The 21974-nt window shown below is 43.5% G+C and overlaps 1 protein-coding gene across 5 annotated transcripts in view; it reads left to right on the forward strand.

Moving 5' to 3' along the window:
• Positions 1–21974, forward strand: part of INPP4A (inositol polyphosphate-4-phosphatase type I A) — a 1119411-nt gene that overhangs the window by 817948 nt on the left and 279489 nt on the right. For all 5 annotated transcript variants that reach the window (XM_086934219.1, XM_086934220.1, XM_086934221.1 and 2 more), the window contains 2 exons: positions 13795–13903; positions 19827–20010. In XM_086934219.1, coding sequence (XP_086790345.1) covers positions 13795–13903; positions 19827–20010 — 293 coding nt within the window. The remainder of the gene's footprint in view (positions 1–13794; positions 13904–19826; positions 20011–21974) is intronic.

Raw genomic sequence — 21974 nt, forward strand, 5'->3', positions numbered from 1 at the left:
CCATCAATTGTTCTTTTTGCCCCCTTCAGCACGCGGCACCTACATGATATGGAATCTGTTGACAGTCCTCAAGCCTAGGACCAGACATGCCCTGTAGCGGTGAGAGGGGGCCCCACTGCTGTAAGATTTGTTCACAAATTTAGGCCTGAGTGAGAACCTGCCCAGGGTTCACCTCAAAGCGCACTATGACAATGCTTCCAGATAAAGGAAACTTGGGCCATGGCTGAAGATGGGGGCTGAGCTGCCGCACTGTCCTGAAATCCCCGCTGCTCAGGGGATGTAACCCCGGACAGACCCCAATCTTTGAGAAGTTGGGGGAGGCAGCATGCGTACAGGCAGAACTGCTGACATTGCAGCCCTCCACTGGCGGCAAAGTCCCAATGTGGTGGGCCACGCAGTACACTTGCTCCTGCGCTAAATTAAAGCTTGTCACCCCCTGTCTTTAAGCAGGGTGACCAGACTCCCAGGACCAAAGCTGCTCTGGTGTTGGTACCTAGCAGGTCCCTTGAGCACAAAAACGAAGCAGTCTTCATAAATGTCAACCTTCTTAGAGCAGATTTAAGGAATGTAGCAGACAAAGTTAAATCTGCGGAGGGCAATATAACTGAACTGCAGGGAGGAGTTGCAGGCCTTAAGCACTAGGTGGCCCAGATGACTACTGTCATGGCAGACCTGAGACAGCGGGCCGAGGATACAGAGTGCCATTCCCTACTGTGTAATATACGAGTCTTGGGGAACTGGATGTGGGTGGAACTCAAATCGTAGGGATTATCTGAACTGTTCATGGTAGAAAGGGCACACAACAGCTCTGGTGCGGCCCCTGTTGGCCTCCTCAAGCCATCATTGCCAAGATCCTAAATTAGCACGCCAGAAACTGTATTCTCCTAGTGGCAGTCCCCCCTCCCCCCTGTTCGAGAACACGAAAATTGCAATGTGCCCAGATTATACAAAACCAATACAAGAGAGGTGTAAATCATTTCTCAGCATCAAGCAGAAGTTGAGGACTCTCAATCTTAGGTATATGCTCCTGTACCCTACGAAGCTCAAAGTCTTACCCCAGGAAAAATGTCATTTTTTGTAATGCCCAGATAACGTTTGGGAATGGCTCGAAATCAGAGGCAAACCTATGAACTCCCTGTTAGGGGCCCACCGTTGTCAGACTTGGGGGACACGCACCCTTCGACCTTCACAGTGGAGCCAGGCGAGGGTGACTTGCCCTAACTCTCATTCCCGAGGCCCTGAAAAGTAATGATTAGTGAGGATAATACCATTTAGCTAAGCATCTTAGCACTGCCCGCCAGCGAAAAGGGCTCAGATCTACAGCTGCTTATTGATGGAGCTGAAACAGGTACCTCCATCCCGAAGCCGAACTTTGTACCCGAAACTATGATTGCTCCAGAGGTGGGGCCTGGAAGTGACTGAACAATGTTTTCTTGGGTGCATAATCGTGTGGAGTGATAGGCCCTGAGTGACTGCCTGTTCCGTGCATGATTGTAGCGGTTACCAGCAGCGAGCTTGTTGAATATGAGCCCCTTTCACAGGAATTCTATGTGATATGCGTAGGACTCCCTGGTAAGAGGAAGTATAGACGGCCTGCACATTTGGGGGCTGGTCCGCGTATGGGTTAATATTGATTGGAGGCGCAGACGTATGTTCTGAAACACTTGATATACTCATTTCAGAATGACTGGCCGGAAGGCTGCTCGATGTGGAGCACTAAACAGTCACAGTTATGCAGGTGGGGTTGCTGTGCTAGTCCTGGCCCATGCACTGGGTGGACTCAGATAATTGTACTGTGGCACTGTTTTTGTCAGAGGGTGGGGGGGTTATCTTGTTTGTATGAGTTCTTAGTTCTTCAGCAGCAGATGGAAATGACACGATGGGTAGGCAAGTTGCAAATGCAAACCTGGGATGAGGGGTGATTACAAAGTCCTAGCCTGGACCGTCTGAGGTTTGGGAATATACGTTAAAAGATACAGGGTTCTCTACTTCCTCAAGCATCACAAAATTGACATTGCATGCCTGCAGGAAACTCATCTAGATGGGGAAGATGCCACAAGATTAGCCAAGAAATGGCGGGCCAGGTGTATCACACCGCTTACTCCACATATGCTTGGAGCAGTTTGAAATGGGTGGCTCCAGGAGTCCCTTTCGCTCTTACATATATGGAGCCAATTTAGGGGCTAGGTATGTCCTGCTTCAGGGCACTTTAGATGGACATGATCTAATAATATTAAACACATATGCCCCCAATACCAATGATCCTGCTTTCTTTCTCACAATTCAGGGCCTGATCACCCAATAGATCAATTTGCCCTTGCTGTGATTTTAGACCGTGATCTAGACAGGACTCCCGCCAGACAAGGCACAAAGCTCAACATGATAGCCGTGCTCTGGGGTGGGGGAAGTTATGGCCAACATAGGGCTAGTAGGCCTGTGGCACCTAAAACATCCTGCACAGAGTGTTTACAGTTGCTACTCTGCAACACACACACAGTAAATTGGACAGGGTACTGTTGGTGGAGTTTCCCAAACTAGATGATGTTCATATAACACATGTGGTGCACTTTCTGTCCAATCGGGCCCCATCTGTTGAAGTGTGATGATGGGGTATACCGGTCAGAGCTTGAGTTCCTGGTGGATGCCCACGGATATACTGGAGGACCCAGTGGGTAAGAAGGCACTATCGCTGTCACTGTCAGTCTACTTTGAAACACATTTCGGATCCACCAAGAGTAGTCCACGGAATGGGAGGCCCTTAAAGCAGTCCTGAGGGGTGCATGTATGGGACTGACATGTGGAGTCCATAGAAAACTCCAGGCTGACCTAAAAAGGGAGGAACTGACACAACTGCACAGTAAGCAAACCCACCTTGCCCGCCTCTCTTATGGAGGAACACAAAGTTTGCTGATGTACATCAGACATTAGGACTGACTTGACAAATACACTTTGAAACAATACCGACAAAGGCTACACCCGGAGGGAGACAAGTCTGGACACCTTTTAGCCTGGATCCTGCGCAGGGAACAAATACCGCCGCCTCCCCCCACCCCACATTCACGTCACACTTATCCACCATGGATGGTACCAGAGCTACTTCCAGGGCGGCTATTGTGGACCTGTTTATTAAGCACCTGTGACAAGTAAACACAGTGGACATTCACATGTACACCCCATTCTTGGAGGGGCAAGACATTCCCTCACTTGGGCCGGTTGCTTCAAGGACTTGGATAAAGAGTTAGAACTGGAAGAACTTAGGCCAGCGCTTGGCATTCTGCCGCGGCCTAAGCCACCCGGGAGTGATGGCTTCCGATCTGAATTTTACCAAGCATTCTCAGCCACGTTAACACAAGGGCTCCTGGTGGCGCGCATTATGGGTCTTGGCCCTTGTTTCTATGGGTGGATCCAATTCCTCTATGCAGAGCCTGAGTGCCAGAGTGTGGGTGGGGTGTTACAGTTCAGAGGCATGGACATTGAGCTCTGGGACTTGGCAGGGTTGCCCATTGTCAACACTCTTGTTCGCACTTGAAGTAGAGCCACTGGCTATATGGCATTAAGAGACCTGGGGGACTAGTTTACCACTTGGAGATGCCCGACATGCCATCTTGCTCTATGTTAATGATGCCTTATTTTATCTCTCCTCACCCCAGGCTGTTGTGCCCAAATTGTTGCAGTTACTAGACGATTTCAGGAAACTGTCAGGCTTCCGGCTTAATCGTAGTCAGTCCCTGCTATTGCTATTGACCTCACTAGTTGGCATGCCGGTGGACCAATTACCGGTTCCTGGCATGCGGTGGGAATTAACACACTTTAGATATCTCAGGGTTTACGTAACACACTCCCACTCACCGCAATTACACCATAATGTGGATAGGGTCTTAGAAGCGCTTAGATCTTCTGTGGCCTTTTGGAACGAGTTGCCACTCTCCTTAAGGGGCAGAATGGCTATAGCTAAAATGGCTCTACTCCCTAGAACACTGTACACACTGCAGAATTTGCTTTCCCTCTTCCACCAAAGGACTTTAAGCAGTTAGACTCCATTTTCTTTTCTCTTCTATAGGCAGGACATCGTAGCAGGGTGACTCTGACAACACTGACCAAAAGGTACGAGGATGTGAGACTGAAAGTCCCATGCCTCGACCTGTATTATTATGCTGCCCACCTCCAACACGTGGCTCATTGGTTAGACCCAGGCAACAACTAGGAGAAACGCCTTCTGTCTGGTACAGTTGCGGCACAACGATTGCTGGAATTGTTGATGGGGGGCCCCGGGGACTTCCCTATATAGTCCGACAAACTGCCCTAATTTGGCAAAGTTTCTGCAGGCTGTATGGAAACGCTCCCCATTCCACAGAGAACTATCACTTTGGATACTGAAACCAGTCAGACAGATAATGGAAGACATGTCCTTTATGACTTGGCAGGAGGAGGGTGCACCTGCCTAGGTGATTAATACCCGGGGGAGTACTTCATCTCCTTTGAGGAGGGCTGCCAGTAGTTTACTCTCTGGCCTGGCCATTTCCTGTACCATGCAGGCCTTGCAGAAAAGGTAAGGGTGGTCTGGTCAACTTACCCTGCAGCACCCAGTCCTTCGCAAACACTTGGGATCCTCATAAACTGCGGTTCAGGTTGTCATTTGATTCTGCTGCTGTTCAGGTCTATGGATGCAGGCCCAGTGGGGCCTCTGCCCTGGGCTTGTGTAGTCTGGGACCTGGATTGGGACACCTGTTTGGTCGACGGGGACTGAACGCGAGTTAAAAAAATTAATCCACAATTGGTACACTAGAACTTCCTTCACATGACCTATCTTACGCCCAAGAACATTCACCGTATGACCCCCTACTCGCACTGATAGTTGCCCATGCAGTGGCACCAGCGGGGCAGTCTTTCTGCATTAAACCTGGCAGTACTGGTTAGTACAGGGCTTCTGGAGACAGGTGGTGGATGACATTACTAGGACCCCACTCTTGAACATGACCCTTTCCCCTAAGTGTTGATCTGCATGCTACTTAGGGCTGAAGGGCTTTAACATGTCATACAAATTCTTACAGCTGTTATTAGTCTTAGCAAGACAGTGGGTTGCTATCACCTGGATGCGGCAGAGGGCACCGGGATTCCACTCTGGCAAAATGATGTATTGGAGAAGTCCTTGGTGGAGGAGAGTCACATAAATTTCAATAGTTAAGACGATAAGGTGAAAGGCAACCTAGCTGACTTGATGAGCCCTGGCTGATACTCTCCTAGATCTTGACTCAGATACGACCTCGATGGACAATGATGGGACTGGCGACGAGGGAGGGTGATACACTGATGGAGATCCTAACACCTTTTAAAAGAAGTGGCAGTCCGTGACATACATGTAGGGAGAACTCAGTTGTTGCTTGGGGGATTTTGATTGTCCTTTGTCCCTGGATTTATTTTCTGTACAGTCATATCATGATGTGTGTACTGTAATTCTTATCATGAAAACTTATGCCTGTTGTCTTGTTTTTATTGTGATGTTCTGTAAAACTGAAAAATATAGGTTTTAAAAGAAAAGCTATGAGCAGCAGAAAACCCAAATGCCGGCACCTGTTTTGATCTACTGGAGTGAAAATGCAATTTGAGAGAGTCCCATGTCAACTAAGAATGATTATTTATTAGCAAAGAAAATTGCCAACATCTGGAGAAAATGTTTCTAAAGTTTAGGAGAAAATACCGAAATTTGTATGAAAAATTGTTGAATATGTAAATGTGACAGTAAAAGAAATAACATTCAAATGCCTATTTTATGTCCACAATGCATCCAAATATTTTAAAGGGGCCTTGTAGTGACTGTACATCTGAAAACTCCACTTGATATAGTCAAACAGAGCAGCAATCTAGAATATCTATAGTTGGTGATTGTTAGAGCTGTAGGTCCTGGTAAAGAGAAATCTTTATTAGTGCCAAGCATACAACATCTGCAGGACTTTGACTGAAAAAAAGTTTTCTAAATTTCAACAGCAAATGCTAACATAGGGACTTTCCGGTTAGCAATCACGCCTCAAAATACAGTTTTGTAAACAGAAAAAAATCTTTCCCCCTCAAAAGTGGTATCTGGCAACCATGTAGTCTCAACCAAGAAAGAGTATTGTAGCTGGAACTTTCCTTATCAATTGTGGAGGATATATACTTTGCCATTATGCTGAGCTATCATCCTTTATTTAAGGGGATGCTAACACATAGCCTTACATTGCATTTGACAGTACTCATATGTAACAAAAGTCAAAGATTCTGCTGCTCGTAAAATTACCTGTGGAGTGATGATTGTTCAAGAGTCTCAAGCTTCTCCCAAGAGACTTGAAAAGAGTGCCACAGTGGTATGTAATTTTATAGCAAAATTATTGACTGAAATACCATTACTGAGAAACCATTACATCTAAACAGTTTAATGGAAATTTTCAAAGTGAATGGCATTTACCATTTCATAGAAACCCATTCATAGATGTCTTTTTTTAAGGTATAAATGAAGTTGTTGGGGGTCTTACTTTCAGAAAGTTTTTGTCAAAGGGATTTTATTTCAAGCCTTTGTGTCAGTGCACATTATTTCATATCAATACCATTGACATTGACAATTACTTTTGGATGTCTTTAATTTGCTGAACCCTCACTACCCGTAACACCATGAATCTCAGTCACCCACAAATGCCTCCCCACACATAAACTGAACACTAAAAGCCCTTTCTAAACCTAAACTCCACCCATTTCTGAACCTTAAAAACTCCTCACCACACCTAAACTCCACCCATCCCTGAACCCTTAAAGCTATTTCTATTCCTAAACTCTACCCATCTCTTAAATGAAAACTCACACATCATCGATAGAGTCCACCCATTCCTTAGCCCTAAAAATCTCTTTCTATACCTAAACCCCACCCATCCCTGACCCCTCGAAACTCCACACCACCTCTAAACTCCACTCATCACTGAACCCTAAAAACCCTCACCACCCCTAAAACCCCCCATTGCTGGCCCCAAACACCCCTCACCACCCCTAAACTCCCCCATTCCTGAACCCTAACTAGCCTTTCTACATAGAAATGCCATCTATCCCTGAACCCTTAAACCCCACATCACTCTAAACTCCACCCATCCCCGAACCCTCAAAACCATCCCCACCCTTAAACTCCTCTCATCCGTGACTAAAACTCCCTCACCACCTTAAACTCCACACATGCTTGATCCCTCGATCACTTCAGTACTCCTAAACTCCACCCATCCCTGAACCCTAAAAACCTCTCATCACACCTAAACACCACCCATCCCATAAGCCAAAAAACCCTCACTACCACTAATCTTCACCCAAGTATGTGATTTTGTATGTTTCCTTAAAATGATCTTTTCTTTAAAACATTTCCTTTAATTTTAGATGTATTTGCATTTCCTTCAAATTGTCTTTAATTAAAAGTGGTTTTCCATATTTGGTTTCCTCCAATGTGGTTTCTCAGTTTTCGTTTTGCCATTGATTTACATACATCAAGTAACACATCTCCACCCTTCTCTGAATACTTGTCCAATGCATCAACTATATTGCTATGTTTATCATGTCTCTAAGCTGCACTGCAGAAGTCAATGTTCAGCCTTAAGCCCTGAAGCAAGTCATAATTCCTAGAAGTGAAGGGCTCTTTGGAGTACATGCAATGAGGAGAAGAGCACTAGTATGATTCTTCAGTAACACAACTTGAGAACAGGCGTACTCGCTCTCCGTCACTAGTTTGTAGACCAGAGCTGTACATGCTGCCTTGGTACGAGACACACTATTTGTGGGTGGGATAAAGACTTTCAATGTCATCTGCAAGAAATTCTACTGCATGGTCCCATGTCAGCCAATGGCTGATTAGCAGTGGAGAAAGTAGGGAGAAATCACACTTCACGTTACTGCTCCAGTACGCATAGTGTCATTTTTTAATGAACTGTGAATGAATGTTTCTGCTTGAATATCGATTTTTCCAAAGCAAGGAACAAGCTCTTGTTTGCAACAGATACATATTTTTTAGATTTAGGGGCACACACATTATGGCCTGCATTACTATGAGAACTGGACCATTTCCAGGTCAGGATCCCCACTTTAGATCTGGATTGAAAGCGTGCTGCATCTGCCAGATGTCTCAGTATATTACACAGATTGAAAGATTATTTTGAAACACTATCACTCACATCTTGGTTCACCACAGAGGACTATTTCTTTCTCAGTGTCAAGCTGTTGGCTACTATTTGTATGGCAGTGCTTTCATTGCAGTGCACAAGTTGCATTGTTTTCAAATGCCGCAGTTGCATTTAGAGACTATTTGATGAACACAGACACCATCTTGAAAAGAAAGCTCCCCCACAAAAAGCAACACATGGTGCATGTTAACCAAATTATTTTTTTGCAGTACGATGTAGTTAAGTGTGCTAATACACTTTAATATTTATTATGTATTATTTTAAAAGAAAATCATTTTTGTGTTGCAAAGAAGGTACATCGAAAATACAAAACAAATGATTGTTTTAAAAAATAACACCTGATATGTTTAATACTATGTTTACTTACTTACGTAGATCATACTTAAAGTGTTTATGTTTTATGCACGTATTTTGGGTTTATTGTGGAAAGGCACTGTACGATATGGCTATTGAGTTTTTCTTATCTCTTTCTGGCTCACAACCTGTGGCCGGATTATGTATTAAAATTCACCAGCAGTTTGTCATGCAGCCAGTGACCGTCCACTACCTTCACCACAGCATATCAGGCAGAAAACAGCTATGCTCTGTGTATTTTTTCCCAGCTGCCCGTCGCCCAGCCAGAGACCACCCACCCTACCTCAGCACGAAGAGATGATGTCAGTCATTGGCAGTGCTCACTGACCGTGACAAGAACAGCGTCTGTGGCCATGATTCAACTAGCCTGTACTTCTTTTACCATCCGTAGGCTTAGTAGACTGTGTGGTGTGAGTCATCAGTTAGGTGACTGAGCAATAGCTGAGGTCCCTCTCCCTTGGAAAAGTAGGAGACCCAGCACCCCTTTCCCCTACAATGATAATCAGTGTATCTTAGGTTTCTTGTTTGTCTTTAGAATGGCGGCTCTTTGACTGATTTTCCTTTAGGAAAAATGCTCTTTTTATAGCTCGAAAAACATACTTTTCGCACTGGAATCATTGGTAACTAAGGGCCCGATTTAGATCTTGGTGAATTTGGTCCCGCTGTTGTTTTTTCGTCGGATTCTCTGTTTGCCTACTAGGTAGTCCGCCTGGTCTATTTAGATGATGGCAAGTCGATGGATGAAATACTGTCGGAGTGCCGCCTTCCCTGCCTGAATTTTCCTCCCGCATCGACGGCATCATATTCAAAACAGAGTTGGAGAGAGTCCAGCCAAAATTACCGCCGGGTGAATTACAATGTACCTTTCCTTCGAGGAATCTGTGCCGGGGAAACCTGCAAACCTGAGTTGGCGGAATCTAAGGGGTATGAGGTAGAAACTTACCTTTTTTCCTGCTTCACACTTTCGTTTTCGTCTTGAACCTGATTGTCCAAGTCTTTCCTTTGCTGCTGCTACTTGACCCGAAGAAAATCAACTCCGTCATCGCCGGGATCAAAGATAAGCATCTTTATTACTTGTTTCCCTATGAATCGTGTGTTTACATTTGCCCTAGACTCGTGCAATTTTACATTGCTCTTACATGCAATTTTTTTGTGTGTAATGCATAAGAGTTTATTTTACAACTCATTAAGGTCATATAAACACACCAGTATAAACACTTAAAACAAAATTGCAATTGTAAAATTAAAAATATGTAAAAATAAGTTTGATATCTCTATAATGTAAATTTTTTACATTATCCCAAAAAAAATTAAGAAAAAAGGAGCAAAGGTAGGAGGGGTGGTAGAGTAGTGGCTTATGGAGGTAAAGGGACTTGGAGTGGGTGATGTGATTGTGTCTGCATGTTTGTCCATTGCATGTCAGTCTGGTGTATGTCTTGCAGGTTTGCATGTGTTTTTTTGGGTGTTGTTGATAATCTGATGAGTGTGTGGGTTTGTCTTTAGTTGGTGTTTTGCGTGTAGTGTGCTTTTCTGTAAGTGTGTTGGTTTTGATGAGTGAGTTGTTGTGGTGGTGGGTGTGCTTGTGATGCTTGTGGGTGGTGATTCCATAGTTTCTGTATGTTGTTTGTGTGTTTCTTTGTCTGTATATGTGTGTTTGTGCTGCTTGTGTCTGTTGGAGTGGGTGCCTGCAAAGAAATGAGTGTGCTTGAGATTGGGGTGGGAGTTTGAAATTGAGTTGAGCAAGGAATAAAAGGTTGGGCTGGTTGTAAGGCTGGGGGGAGTGAGGAGGATGCTATGCTATATGTTAACAAAATGCAAAACACATTGGCAACAGCTAATTCAAAAACAAACATAAAGGCTGGGGGGAGTGAGGAGGATGCTATGCTATATGTTAACAAAATGCAAAACACATTGGCAACAGCTAATTCAAAAACAAACATTGCATATATGTTTAGTGTCAAGTTAAAAATTGTTACTCATTAGTCTGACTCTACCAGGGATTCCTGTCAGTCCTACAGGTTGTAGGATCTGCAAGAACTTCACCTCCCAGGGCTATAGTGGTGAGGGGCGACTGAGAGAACGATGACCAGTCCTCTGGGCCTTCAGGTGGTGCTTGAAGGTATGCAGGTGACAACTCAGTTGTGTGCTGCTAGCATCCATCCAAAAGCCACAGCAATAGTTCAATATAGAATGCATGCCGCAACGTACTCACGTACTCTGTTAGCCAGAAGAGAAGTCTGCTGCGTCGAAGGAGGTGAGCCGCTTAAGTGATGGTAAGCAGTCTGCTGACCGGGACGGCAGTTCAGCCAGCCCACATCTAAATACTGTGGGTGGGAATCCATCAGTTCGACAGTGTCATTATTTTAAAACAGTTATTAACACATGAGTTCACCTGTTGCCCAGCAATACAATCCATTGTCTGAAACAGTTGTGTATGCTTGCGTCTTAGCCCCGCATTTTCTCAACTCTGTTATGTCTGTGTTTAATTTTTATTTTGTCAGCTGGTAGCAATTTCCAGCTGAACATGGGTTCAAGCAAGTCTCATTATAGCTTTAATACAAGTTGAACCCCAAATCTGTATATTGTCTTTAGTAGTATGCAGAGCACATATGTTAATGACAAGGAATGTATTAAATAATCCTTAAACTACAATGTTTTCATTGCCTACATGTGCTCATGTCTACCAGTGTTCGAGTTCCCTCTGTTTCCATGATATATTTCTAAATAGGTGTTTATGGGGTAACAGTATGTAATTCCTGTGCTACAGCTACACAGAGCTCCTCAGTCTTTCCTCATTCACCTTGAAGAAGCAAAATCAAAATGAAAAATAATGTAGTAATGCTTGCCCTGTTTCTGGCTAAACGGGTCTGCTCGAAGGGTCTTCAGTTAATAGGCAGGTTGAGGTATGCTGCATGGCCCCCCACCCACTCTGCCCCGGGGGTTCTCCATTGCAGTGGCCCCAGACGGATTCAAATACCTCAGTATCTATGTTACATCAGATCCCAAGGTGTTCCATTATCGTAACATATTGGGTCCCTTGCGGAGATTACACAGTGACGTGGCCCACTGGCGGTCCCTCCCACTCTCCCTCCCTGGCAGGGCGGCCCTATTTAAAATGCTGGCGCTCCTGCTTTTCTTGTACGATATGCAAAAATGTCCTTTTCCGATCCCTGATTCTTATTTTAACGCGGTGGAGAGTGACGTCCACCTTCTGCTATGGGATGGCGGGGCAGCTCGCATCGCCCTTCATAAACTCTTCCAAGGCTGGTACGACGGGGGAATTGCCTTGCCTAACCTGCATCTTAACTATTGGGCGTCGCAATTGGTGGCCGTCAACCCTTGGATACATGGTTCAGCCATCAATCCGGCCTTCCTCCTTGATAGATGCCAGACCGGGAGGGAGGGATACCTGGGGGCCCTCTACAGCAAGCCGGTCAGGAATAGATATGCAGGAGCCATGGCACACACGGTCGCAATATGGCACAGGGCCAACAAGTGTATGGGATGGTCGGATAAACTTACCAAGGCAACACCCCTATGGTGGTCGCAACGACTGGGTTCCCTTTGCTTCCTTCAGGGATTCGACAAATGGGACACGATAGGGATCTCGACAGTGGGAGACCTAGTACACAGGGGCAAATTACTGACATTTGCTGAGCTGCAGGCCAAACATTCCCTTGCACTGACAGAATATTTTTGCTATCTTCAAATCAAACACGCCATCCTCGCCGCAATCCCGACCTCACATTCATACCTGAGACTTCCCCCCCCTGTATGATAGACTACTGTCGGAACCTCTCTCTGAAAAGGCCATCTCCTACACTTACCGCAAGCTCTGTAACAATCCACCTGACTCCTTCCAGCCCTTGCGGAACAAATGGGAGGACGACCTGGTTCTTTTAGATGATGAAGAATGGCAGGCGGCCCTAATGTCCCCTAGAGAAGCAGCTATCTCCCATCTTTTCCGACTGATCCAACTGAAGGTTTTACATAGAGCCTACATGTCCGCTCCAACACTGGCCAAAATTGGTAGACGCCCTGACGTGTTGTATCTAAGGGGTTGCAGCTTACCTGGCACCTTCTATCACATCCTATGGGACTGCCCGTGATTCAACACTTTTGGGGGCGGACTATTCGTAAGATGAGCAACTCCCTGGGTAAGACAGTCCCACAGTCTCTGAAAAAATGTGTCCTTAATATGTGGGGAGCCACGGACCTGAACGAACTGGAACTACAATGGGCGGCGCTGGGTTTCCTCCTTGCTAAGCGCTCCATTGCTATGAAATGGGGCGCTCCAGAGAGGCCGCTGGTGGTGGGCTGGATGGCTGAGATGGACCAATGCATGATTGCCGAAAAAACAGTGTACAAAGTCAGGGGCTGCCCCAAGAAATGGGACAAGAAATGGGGACATTGGAACAAATATCGAGGTGAACTCTGTGAATCTCCGACAACTGAACTGGCTATGGCCCGAGCTGGACCCATATGACGAAACGTATGCAAATTAATTTTCCTGCTTGATTTGTACCTCGATTTCAATTGTGTCGTTTTAATTGTGACTGATTTCATGACTCTGTTTTTCCTTCCAATAAAATATGATTTAAAAAAAAAAAAATAGGCGGGTTGAGGGATGTAGAGAAACAGAAAATTGCTGAAGAAGAATTATTCCTCACGCTCATTAGATACAATGATAAATTGGTGGTTGGAAGCTGTTTCTCCAGGGTCTTGTGCACTCACATGATGGACTCTCTCGCCCCATCTCCCCAGAGAGCTGATCCACAAATATAACTAGATAGTAGGTACCAAATGCCCATTCTGAAAAGAAAGTGCTGAGAAGGCAACCTTTATGTTGTATTGTAACCTTAGAAATACCCCACCACACGCTGCGGAAGCTACAGATCATGCATCCAAGCACATTGTAGAGCATATGTATCTACATGAAAGCTGCGTATGATACTTCCCTAACTATGACCAGTTTTTTCATGGTCACTGGTTGTTTCTACATCTATGTATTGTTTTCATGAAAATCAATAACATTTGTTTAAAAAAAATAAGTCAATTTTTAATTTGTAAACACCTTTCAGTGGTAGCCTGGTCTTTTGACTTGCCAGAGCAGGCTGCTAAAGGTTGGCTGAATTGAAAATGTCTTTCTACGCAGAACATACAACGGGCGACTATGTAGCAAGTTTCAAACCATAGCAAAGGTGCAAACCAGAAGGATTGGAATGCCTCACAGAGTTGCTGTCTTCTCTTCCAGATCAGAATTATGACATTGTGACTATAGGTGCTCCAGCGGCCCACTGCCAAGGGTTTAAAACAGGAGGACTACGGAAACACCTTCACAAATTTGAAGAGGCAAAAAAGAAGTAAGTATGCAGTCTCACATGATAGCCTTTCAAGTGGAGTTTTATCAAACAATATGATTGGGTGAAAAAAATTAGAGAAACGAGGGATGGGCACAAACACTTTTTAAGGAAATGAAATATGCTGTGCCTGAATAATAATATTTTAACTTCTACTGACTTTTCCTTTTAAAATGTGCTTCTGCTCGTGCAGAATTTCAGCTTTGTGAGCTTTTCTCTTTTGAAGGCTGTCTTCCATTTTATGACATGTCTTCAGGCATTGAAAGTTGCAAAGTAAAAGTATGCATTTCTTTTTCTTTCCACCAAAAAAAATGCAGCCTTTTACTTTTTTCTAGTGTAATCGGTTGCACGCCTTGCCCTCCTCTGATGGCTGTCTTATTTCAAATGCGAAGAAACTTATTTTCGAAAGCTGATGTATTTGCTTTAAAGTTTATTTGATTCTAGTCCCAAATGTTTAGCCAAGCTCTCGTTTCTTATCAATCAGCTTGTATTCTCCGCTCTGCCAATACTTTTTTGCCAACTGTTCCAATATAAGTAAAACATGCCAAGGAGCACCATATTTGAATGTCAAACATGTTTGGCCTCATTACGATGTCGGGCGGACTCACGTCCTCCCGACACTGTTGCAGAATTGGGACTGACCGACTTCCAGTTGGCGGTCCCGACCGCAGTATTTGTATGCTACCGCACATGGTGCAGTCGCACACTCCCATTTCTCCATGGGAACTTGTGCTGCGGTTGGAATCTGTCCACAGCACAAGCTGCAATAGAGAAATAGGAGTTTTTGCTAATTCCTGCATCATGTGGCAGGCACCACACAGTGCAGGGATTGACAGGGGGCACCGTATGTGCCTCCCAGGCATCCAACCGGAGGCTGCTGTTGCAATGAGGCCCTGCAAGGAGCCCTCAAAGGTGCTTTCCAACAGGCTTTTCATGTCAGAAAACCCGACATGAAAAGCCTGTGGGAAACAAACATTGTTATCCAGATGGCCGAAACGCCGTCCTTAAGGGATTACATTCCGGTTCCGACTGTCGACTGGCCCTGCCAGCCGGATTGACTAGCTGGTTTCAATTCCCACCACCATATTCGTAATACGGTGGTCGGAATAAAAACCAAAGATGTCGGTCGGAAAGCCTCCGACCGACATCAAAATCAAGGCCGTAGTGTTTGGAATTACTTTTAATTCATATTTGATCAACTGTAAATTTTCTGCAATTTCGAAAAACCCTTAAAACCTGGCTTTTTATTCTGCGGTCTGTACTCTTGTTGAATCTCTGAGTTTCTGGCAATACACCTCAGTTGGTTCTCAAGCACTTTATAAATCCACTTGTCACTCCTGTTTTAGACGAAGGCAGCTCAAATAACAAAACAGTATAAATAATAAAGAAGCTTCCAAAAATATATTTTTTAAATTATTGATTAGAGTTTTGGGGGGAAATCTAGCAGGATTTAAAGCAATAATGACGAGGAGCATGTTTTATAGTTTTATAAGTGTATGTCCACTTCAAGTACAGAGTCCATGAATGTCAACTGAAGTTGATGTTTTGTTAAATAAGCTCCTTCTTCATTCCTATTTATATCCCAAAGTAGTCCTCTAGAGTCTTTCAGACCAGGCGTATCCTTCAGCCAAAAGTTATACTTTCTTATGTTCTTAACAGTATAGTAAAATAAGATGAGTCCTGATGACTGCCATATTTGTATACTCTAAATACTATCTGCTTACTTTTTGTTCACAGAGAAAACTGACTCTAAAAGTTTGCAATAGATCCTTTTATCTAAAATGACCCTACTGTAAAGGTTCTAGATTCTAGGACTTTTTCTATGTGAAATCAGAAAGTCTTGGTGGTGGCCTGAAACACATTATATGTGTACACACTGAGTAGTTGAGTGTCTTCGGGGTGGCTTGTGTTAAAAACAAGCATTTGCAATGCAATTGGTCTTGACTTTGGGACCTTATATGTATTTAGCTCTGCAGCACATTAGCCTTGGTGCTGAATCATCTACTGTTCTTTAACATGGAGGAAAAGTAAGTACCAAACTGTATGTTAATGTAAATGTATAGGCATTTATATAGCGCACTACTTACCCGTAGGGTCCCAAGGCGCTTCGACCGCTGCGAAACCCTTCCTGGCTTCCCTGAGAGATGGTCCCTTAATGGGTATCTCCCGGCGGTCTGGTGGGGCCGTTAGTGAAGATGAGGCAAGCTAATGCCCAGAGTTGCCGAGTGTGATCGCTGATCAGAGTGGGCACAGAGGCGAGAGAATTATCGAGTCCGCTGACCCTGGTCCAGAAACCTGCCGCGCCGGGAATCGAACCCTGGTCCCGGGCCGTCCTCTGCTCTCGGGTCTGCCGCCTCTAACCAGTGAGCCACACTACTTCACTCCAGGTATTGGAGCACATGGAGAGAAATATTGCCTTTCAGCAGGAAATTGTACAGTCCAAAGCTCTGTTTTTAATATAAAAGCAGGGCCTTCTGCGGTCATATCACTGAAAATCCAAGATTTAAACAAATATTATTGTCTACGGGTGCTCATGGAAGACAATTTCTATGGACTGGAATATAGAGAATGCTAAAGTGATACTGGTATTTTACTGACCTCTGCTGATCGTTTTCCATCAAGAAAGTCAAATAGAGGCAGTTGCCAGAAATATAATGAAAAGAAAGTCCCTCAGCAGAAAACAATTCTGGTATTTTACTGACCTCTGCTGGTAGTTTTCTATCAAGACAGTGAAATGGAGGTAGTTGAACAGAAAAAAAGTCCCTAAGCGGAAGCAGACAAGTCCTAGGGCTGAGCTCCAGAGCCCACAAAGTACATACACATATAAGTATATACTAAAGTATATATACTAAAGTATCTACTAAAGTATTTACAAGAGGTCTCGAATTCTCGACCTAATAAAGGATGCATTCACTTCACTTACATATACAATTTCAACTGAGTAGTGAACTGTTTTAAACACAGATAAACGTAATGGGGTGGGTGGAGACGTGTGAGAAATGGGCAGTGTTACCTGTTAATGTTTGCTAAAGGTCCAGCTGCCTTTAGCTTGCATGAAGTCCTTATACTTCAAGACGTTGTGGTTCAATCAACAAAATAGAGCCTTGAGAAGAAAATCAAGCTATTTGGGTAGCAAAGCAGAGAAAAATGTCTTGCAGAGGCCCTCGTTCAGAGTCGAACGTAAATTGATCAGCCTCACAGGTGAAAACTGCAGAGTCCCTCATTCCAGGAAGGGTGCAAAGTGCCTTCCTCCCAGGTGAGAAGTGCACACCTGGTAAGTGCCCATTAAAGAGTGAGCTTGGTTCGATATTTATCAGGTGCCCAATTTGCACCAGTCCTGATTTACACTCCTCATAATGTGGGATAACATACAAATATTGCATGTTATTGCCCATTCCGAGGTGCGCACTCATGATGGTTAAGCACAGTGACGCTTTGCTAGAGTGTTAGATCCCATATGGTTCCTGACCGTATTACTATGCGCTCCAAAAGGAATGTGTACCTGTTCATCCCTCCTCAACACAGCCACGCCCAGCTGTTTTCATAGAATGAGTGGCAAAGCCTTTTTTTCTTTTAATCCAATGATGATTCCTTAAACACTTTATTTTCTTCCTTTAATTAATGTGTTCATTTTTTTCCGCTGTGCTTTTGCCATTTGCTAACAATTTGCTAATTTTTGTTGATTTCCTTTTTTAGCAGTTTTGAGGAGTGTTGGTGAGTTTTCTGTTTTTGAGAGCCTGTTGAGAGAAGTGTCCCTCTGTCACTTTGGCACAAAATAGTATAATTTGTATTATGCTGTTTATTTCACCTCCCCTAGTCACCTGTCATCTGCAGAAAAATGCATTTGTATTTTGTATTTACTTCCATTGTCTGAACTGCCATGCTTCACTGTGCTTGCTTGTTGTTTTGCAATGATTTGTTGGTATGTAATTTAGGAACGACAGCACTTTGCGTTCTGTACTCCCACCAGCAACACTCTACGTCCAATGACAGCTGTTACCAGAACTGCAGTTTGAAAACTACCCAGAAATTGCTAATTCCCTGCTGTCACACACAGCCATGAAAATCTAGAACTGAAATTTTGCCTAGATTATTTCTCTTCCATATTAACCAGAAAAATATTTAAAAATAACATGTGACCTCATTTATTGAGTTTTTCTATTACAATAAATTATTTCAAGCTTTCAAAAGCACCTACTTGACTTTGTGTCGCACTGCCTCTTTTTTGCAGGTGAAAATTTGTTAGGTAAGCCTGTGGATCTTTTCCCTGATCCCTGTCAGTTTCTAGAAGGCAGACAGCAGCACATGGCTGTGAATTAGCTCTGCAGTGATATACATGGATGCACTCTGTATGTTTGAGGCTCCTAGTATTCCGGAGCTCATTCTGGCTTTTTTCGGGTCAACGCTATTCATTTGAAAGAGTGTTTGCAGTTTGGAATGCAGATGTATGTCAACAAGCCATGCCATTTCCAATAAACAAAATATATGTTATCATAAACAGTACTTCATTTTCAGTTGCTTGTTTAATTAGTAAATTATTGGTGAAAGTCATTTATCTATACACATAACCTCCTTTTCTGGAAAACACTTAATGCACAATAAGTAACATTTTTGTGAAGAATATACTGTAGAGGTGTTTAGTTTATTAATTCTCTTTGTAAGTGTAGTATTCCTTTTTTCTGGTCGTCCAATTTTGCAAACTGGGACTACAAGGGAACACAACTTTTCCAAATTGACATCGGGGAGTCATAGTACCAAAGTGTTGCAGTCATTATTTTTACTGAGTGTGTACCCCTTAGCAAATATACATTGGGAGATGGCACAATCCCAGCTTTTTGGGAATTGTAATGTAAATTTACAGTCATATACCTCTTTACATTATTCGATCATCGTATGGACACCACTCATTAAACAGACACAATGAATTGAAACTTCAAATTATGGAGTGGCAAGAGTAACATTGGCTCTCTTAATTTGTGTATCCCAAGTAACAAAAGGCTGAAACTTGAATGTTGAACAAAAGTTGGGTAAACTGCAATATGAGTTTACGGCCCTTCCCACACCTTCCAAGTCATGAAAAGTCTTAAGTAACAAATAGCTGCCATGCCAAAACAGCCGTATCACACTTGGTATTCAGAAAGTCCTTCTATTCCATTAAAGTCATAGAAGTTCAACCAGCCCCATAATAAAAAGACTTTGTAAGATGGCACAATCCATGCTTTTTGGCAATTGTAATGTAAATTTCTAGTCATAGGCCTCTCCGCATTATTTTACCTGGATGTGGACACCACACACCACACACTACACAGGCACTGTTAAACCAGGGATTAAGTGGGAAAATGCTCACTGAACATTGATGCCAGGTACACGCCAAGGATCTTTCACTGAGTAAAGAAACCTGAGCAGGAGAGATTAAACCTGCAGTGATATCCAAATGTCATTGAGCTTACTTCTGACAGTAAGACATGCACACAATTTGACAATTGCCAATAGAAGTGACCTATTAGCAGTGAACTTTGTGTACATACTATTTCAGTAGCAGCCATTGGAAGGGTGCAGCAAGTTATTTTCCCAAAAGTAATTTATGTTGGGAGTCGGATGTCTCTTAGGGAGCTAAAAAGAAAACTGAAGTCCTTATCTGGATCTTTTCTAGTTGAAAATAAAAATAATTTTAAATCAGAGCTACCTTTGTGTTGTATCACAACTGATTGGCGCTTGGGGTGACTCCTATTATTACCCATTTTTTTCTTTTGGGATATTTCACTGTTAATAGAGTAGAGCAAAAGATAGTGCTGCGTATCTGGTAGGTTGACAATGGCATGTGTGTAGCCTGAACGAATGACTCACGGGGCAAGTTTGTAGTATGTTCTAACACTGGTTTGTCTGTTTAATGTATCTTCTGTTTGCTCTTTCCCTGTTTCCTCAGTACTTCTCTAGCCTCTCAGTCCATCATTTACATACCCCAGGATATTGTTCGGGCAAAGGAGATTATTGCAAACATTAACACTCTGAAGACCCAAGTCAGCTACTATGCAGAAAGACTCTCAAGAGCAGCCAAGGACAGATCCGCCAATGGTCTTGAGAGGACACTGGCCATTTTGGCAGACAAGGTGAAAGAATGATTTCTTGTCTCTGTTCGTACCTTTAATACTGTTTCCCAGTTGCTTAAGATGTCGATTTTGTGGCTCTTTACATATAGTGTGACTATTTGAACTGTGGGTTAAATGAATGTAATTTCTCTAAATTAAGATAACCAGACACATTCAAAGCTACTTTTTTATGCATTTTCTAATATTTTAATAATCATATAAATGGCTGATTTCATAACTCCTAGTGTTATTATAAGGTATGCCAAATCAATATTACATGCCCATAATCAGAGTATTGCTTCAATTCATGATTTAATTTGAGTCCTGCTCATCATGAGCGAGATAAGACTGCATATGTTGGAACTTTTCCAGGAGCCCCAGGCCATTCATTGGTTACTAGGCTGGCTAAGATTGTGACAATTAGATTCAGTTACCACTGGCCACCTAGGACTTAACTTTATTATTAAGCCCAAAAGAGAGCACCAAGTACATCTCTTTAACACTTAAACCTCCTGCAGCGAAGTCAAGCACTTTAAGACATACTCAGGGAGGTAGTGTGGGGTTATAGACTTAGAATTCAATCGGCCTTCTAGCAACAATCAACAAATCAGTCTCATGTCAGTGCTTTGGTGTACAAAAAGGAAAAGTACTTTACTTTTGCACAACTGTACATAAAAGTTGAAGTGTACTCCATGTCTTACCCAACTCCTTTTCCCTTTTAAAAATCTGACACCTGCAATAAAAAGATCTTTTGCAGATGGAATGAGGGCAATATCCAAGTGGATGTCATCAAACTGTCTTCAATGTAACATAGGGAAAACAGAGGTCATGCTGTTTAGTCAAGCAGCAACATACTGGTCACCTGAATGGTGGCCCTTGGAATTAGGACCTGTTCCCAGTCCTAAGAGCACGGGCAAAAACCTGGGAGTACTTTTAGATCAGACACTCACTTTTAAGGACCATGTAAATCAAGTGGCCAGCACTTGCTTTCGGGCAATTGGCATGCTATAAAGAGTGTTCCCTTATCTGCCAGACTGCCACAGAAAAACACTTGTGCAGGCGTTAGTCATCAGCAGAGTGGATTATTGTAACGGTCTTCTGTTAGGAGCTAATGAAGGACAACTCAAAAAGTTACAAGTGATCCAAAACACAGCAGCAAGGGCTGTCCTTAATGTACCTTTTAGGACTCCCTCTCGCCCCCTGCTGACCAGACTCCATTGGTTGCCAGTGAGGAAGCGAGTACAGTTCAAAACTCTATGCACTATTCATAGAAGTATGATAGGTGATGGTCCAAAATATCTGGCCAAAATCTTCCAGCCATATGTTCCTGGACGCTCCTTGCGCTCCAGTAACCTGGAGCTTCTACAGGTACCCAGAATAAAGAAGTCTAGACAAGGAGGCCGAGCGCTGGCCCATGTGGGACCCAGGTTCTGGAACACTCTCCCTCTTGAGCTGAGATCTCTCACCAGCCATCTGACTTTCCGGAAGACCCTAAAAACACACCTATTTTCCAGCCATTGACTGTCCCCTGGTAATAAGCACTATCCTCCCTGATCTAACATCTGGAGCAATATTCTTATTGGCAAAGCGCGGAGATACCCCTCCGGGGGTCTATTCAGGCGCTATATAAGAATATATTAAAAAAAAAAAAAATACGCTTGTACCTCCTTTTATGGGCCCTGGTGTAGTTAGATGTCTGGTATTACACGAGGATACAGTTTAATCAGTAATGCTTAATGGACCTATGATCCTACTTTGAGAGACCCATGGAGGTACTGTTCCTGCAGTAACCTCTAACATACTGTGATCTTGCTGACCCCCACACCCAAGAGTCAGGTAATTTTAGATACAGTGGGATAATGGTACCCCTTCCTTCTGAAATAGTAGCCGCCCATAACTTTTTATTCCTAGATCATGTTCATGATCTACAGTTTAGGGTCTGCACTTGTTTGTGTCAGTGGAGCATCTCCACTCTAGATGGTATG

Source organism: Lissotriton vulgaris, chromosome 8, assembly GCF_964263255.1.
Source record: "Lissotriton vulgaris chromosome 8, aLisVul1.2, whole genome shotgun sequence".
NCBI classification, from domain to species: domain Eukaryota; kingdom Metazoa; phylum Chordata; class Amphibia; order Caudata; family Salamandridae; genus Lissotriton; species Lissotriton vulgaris.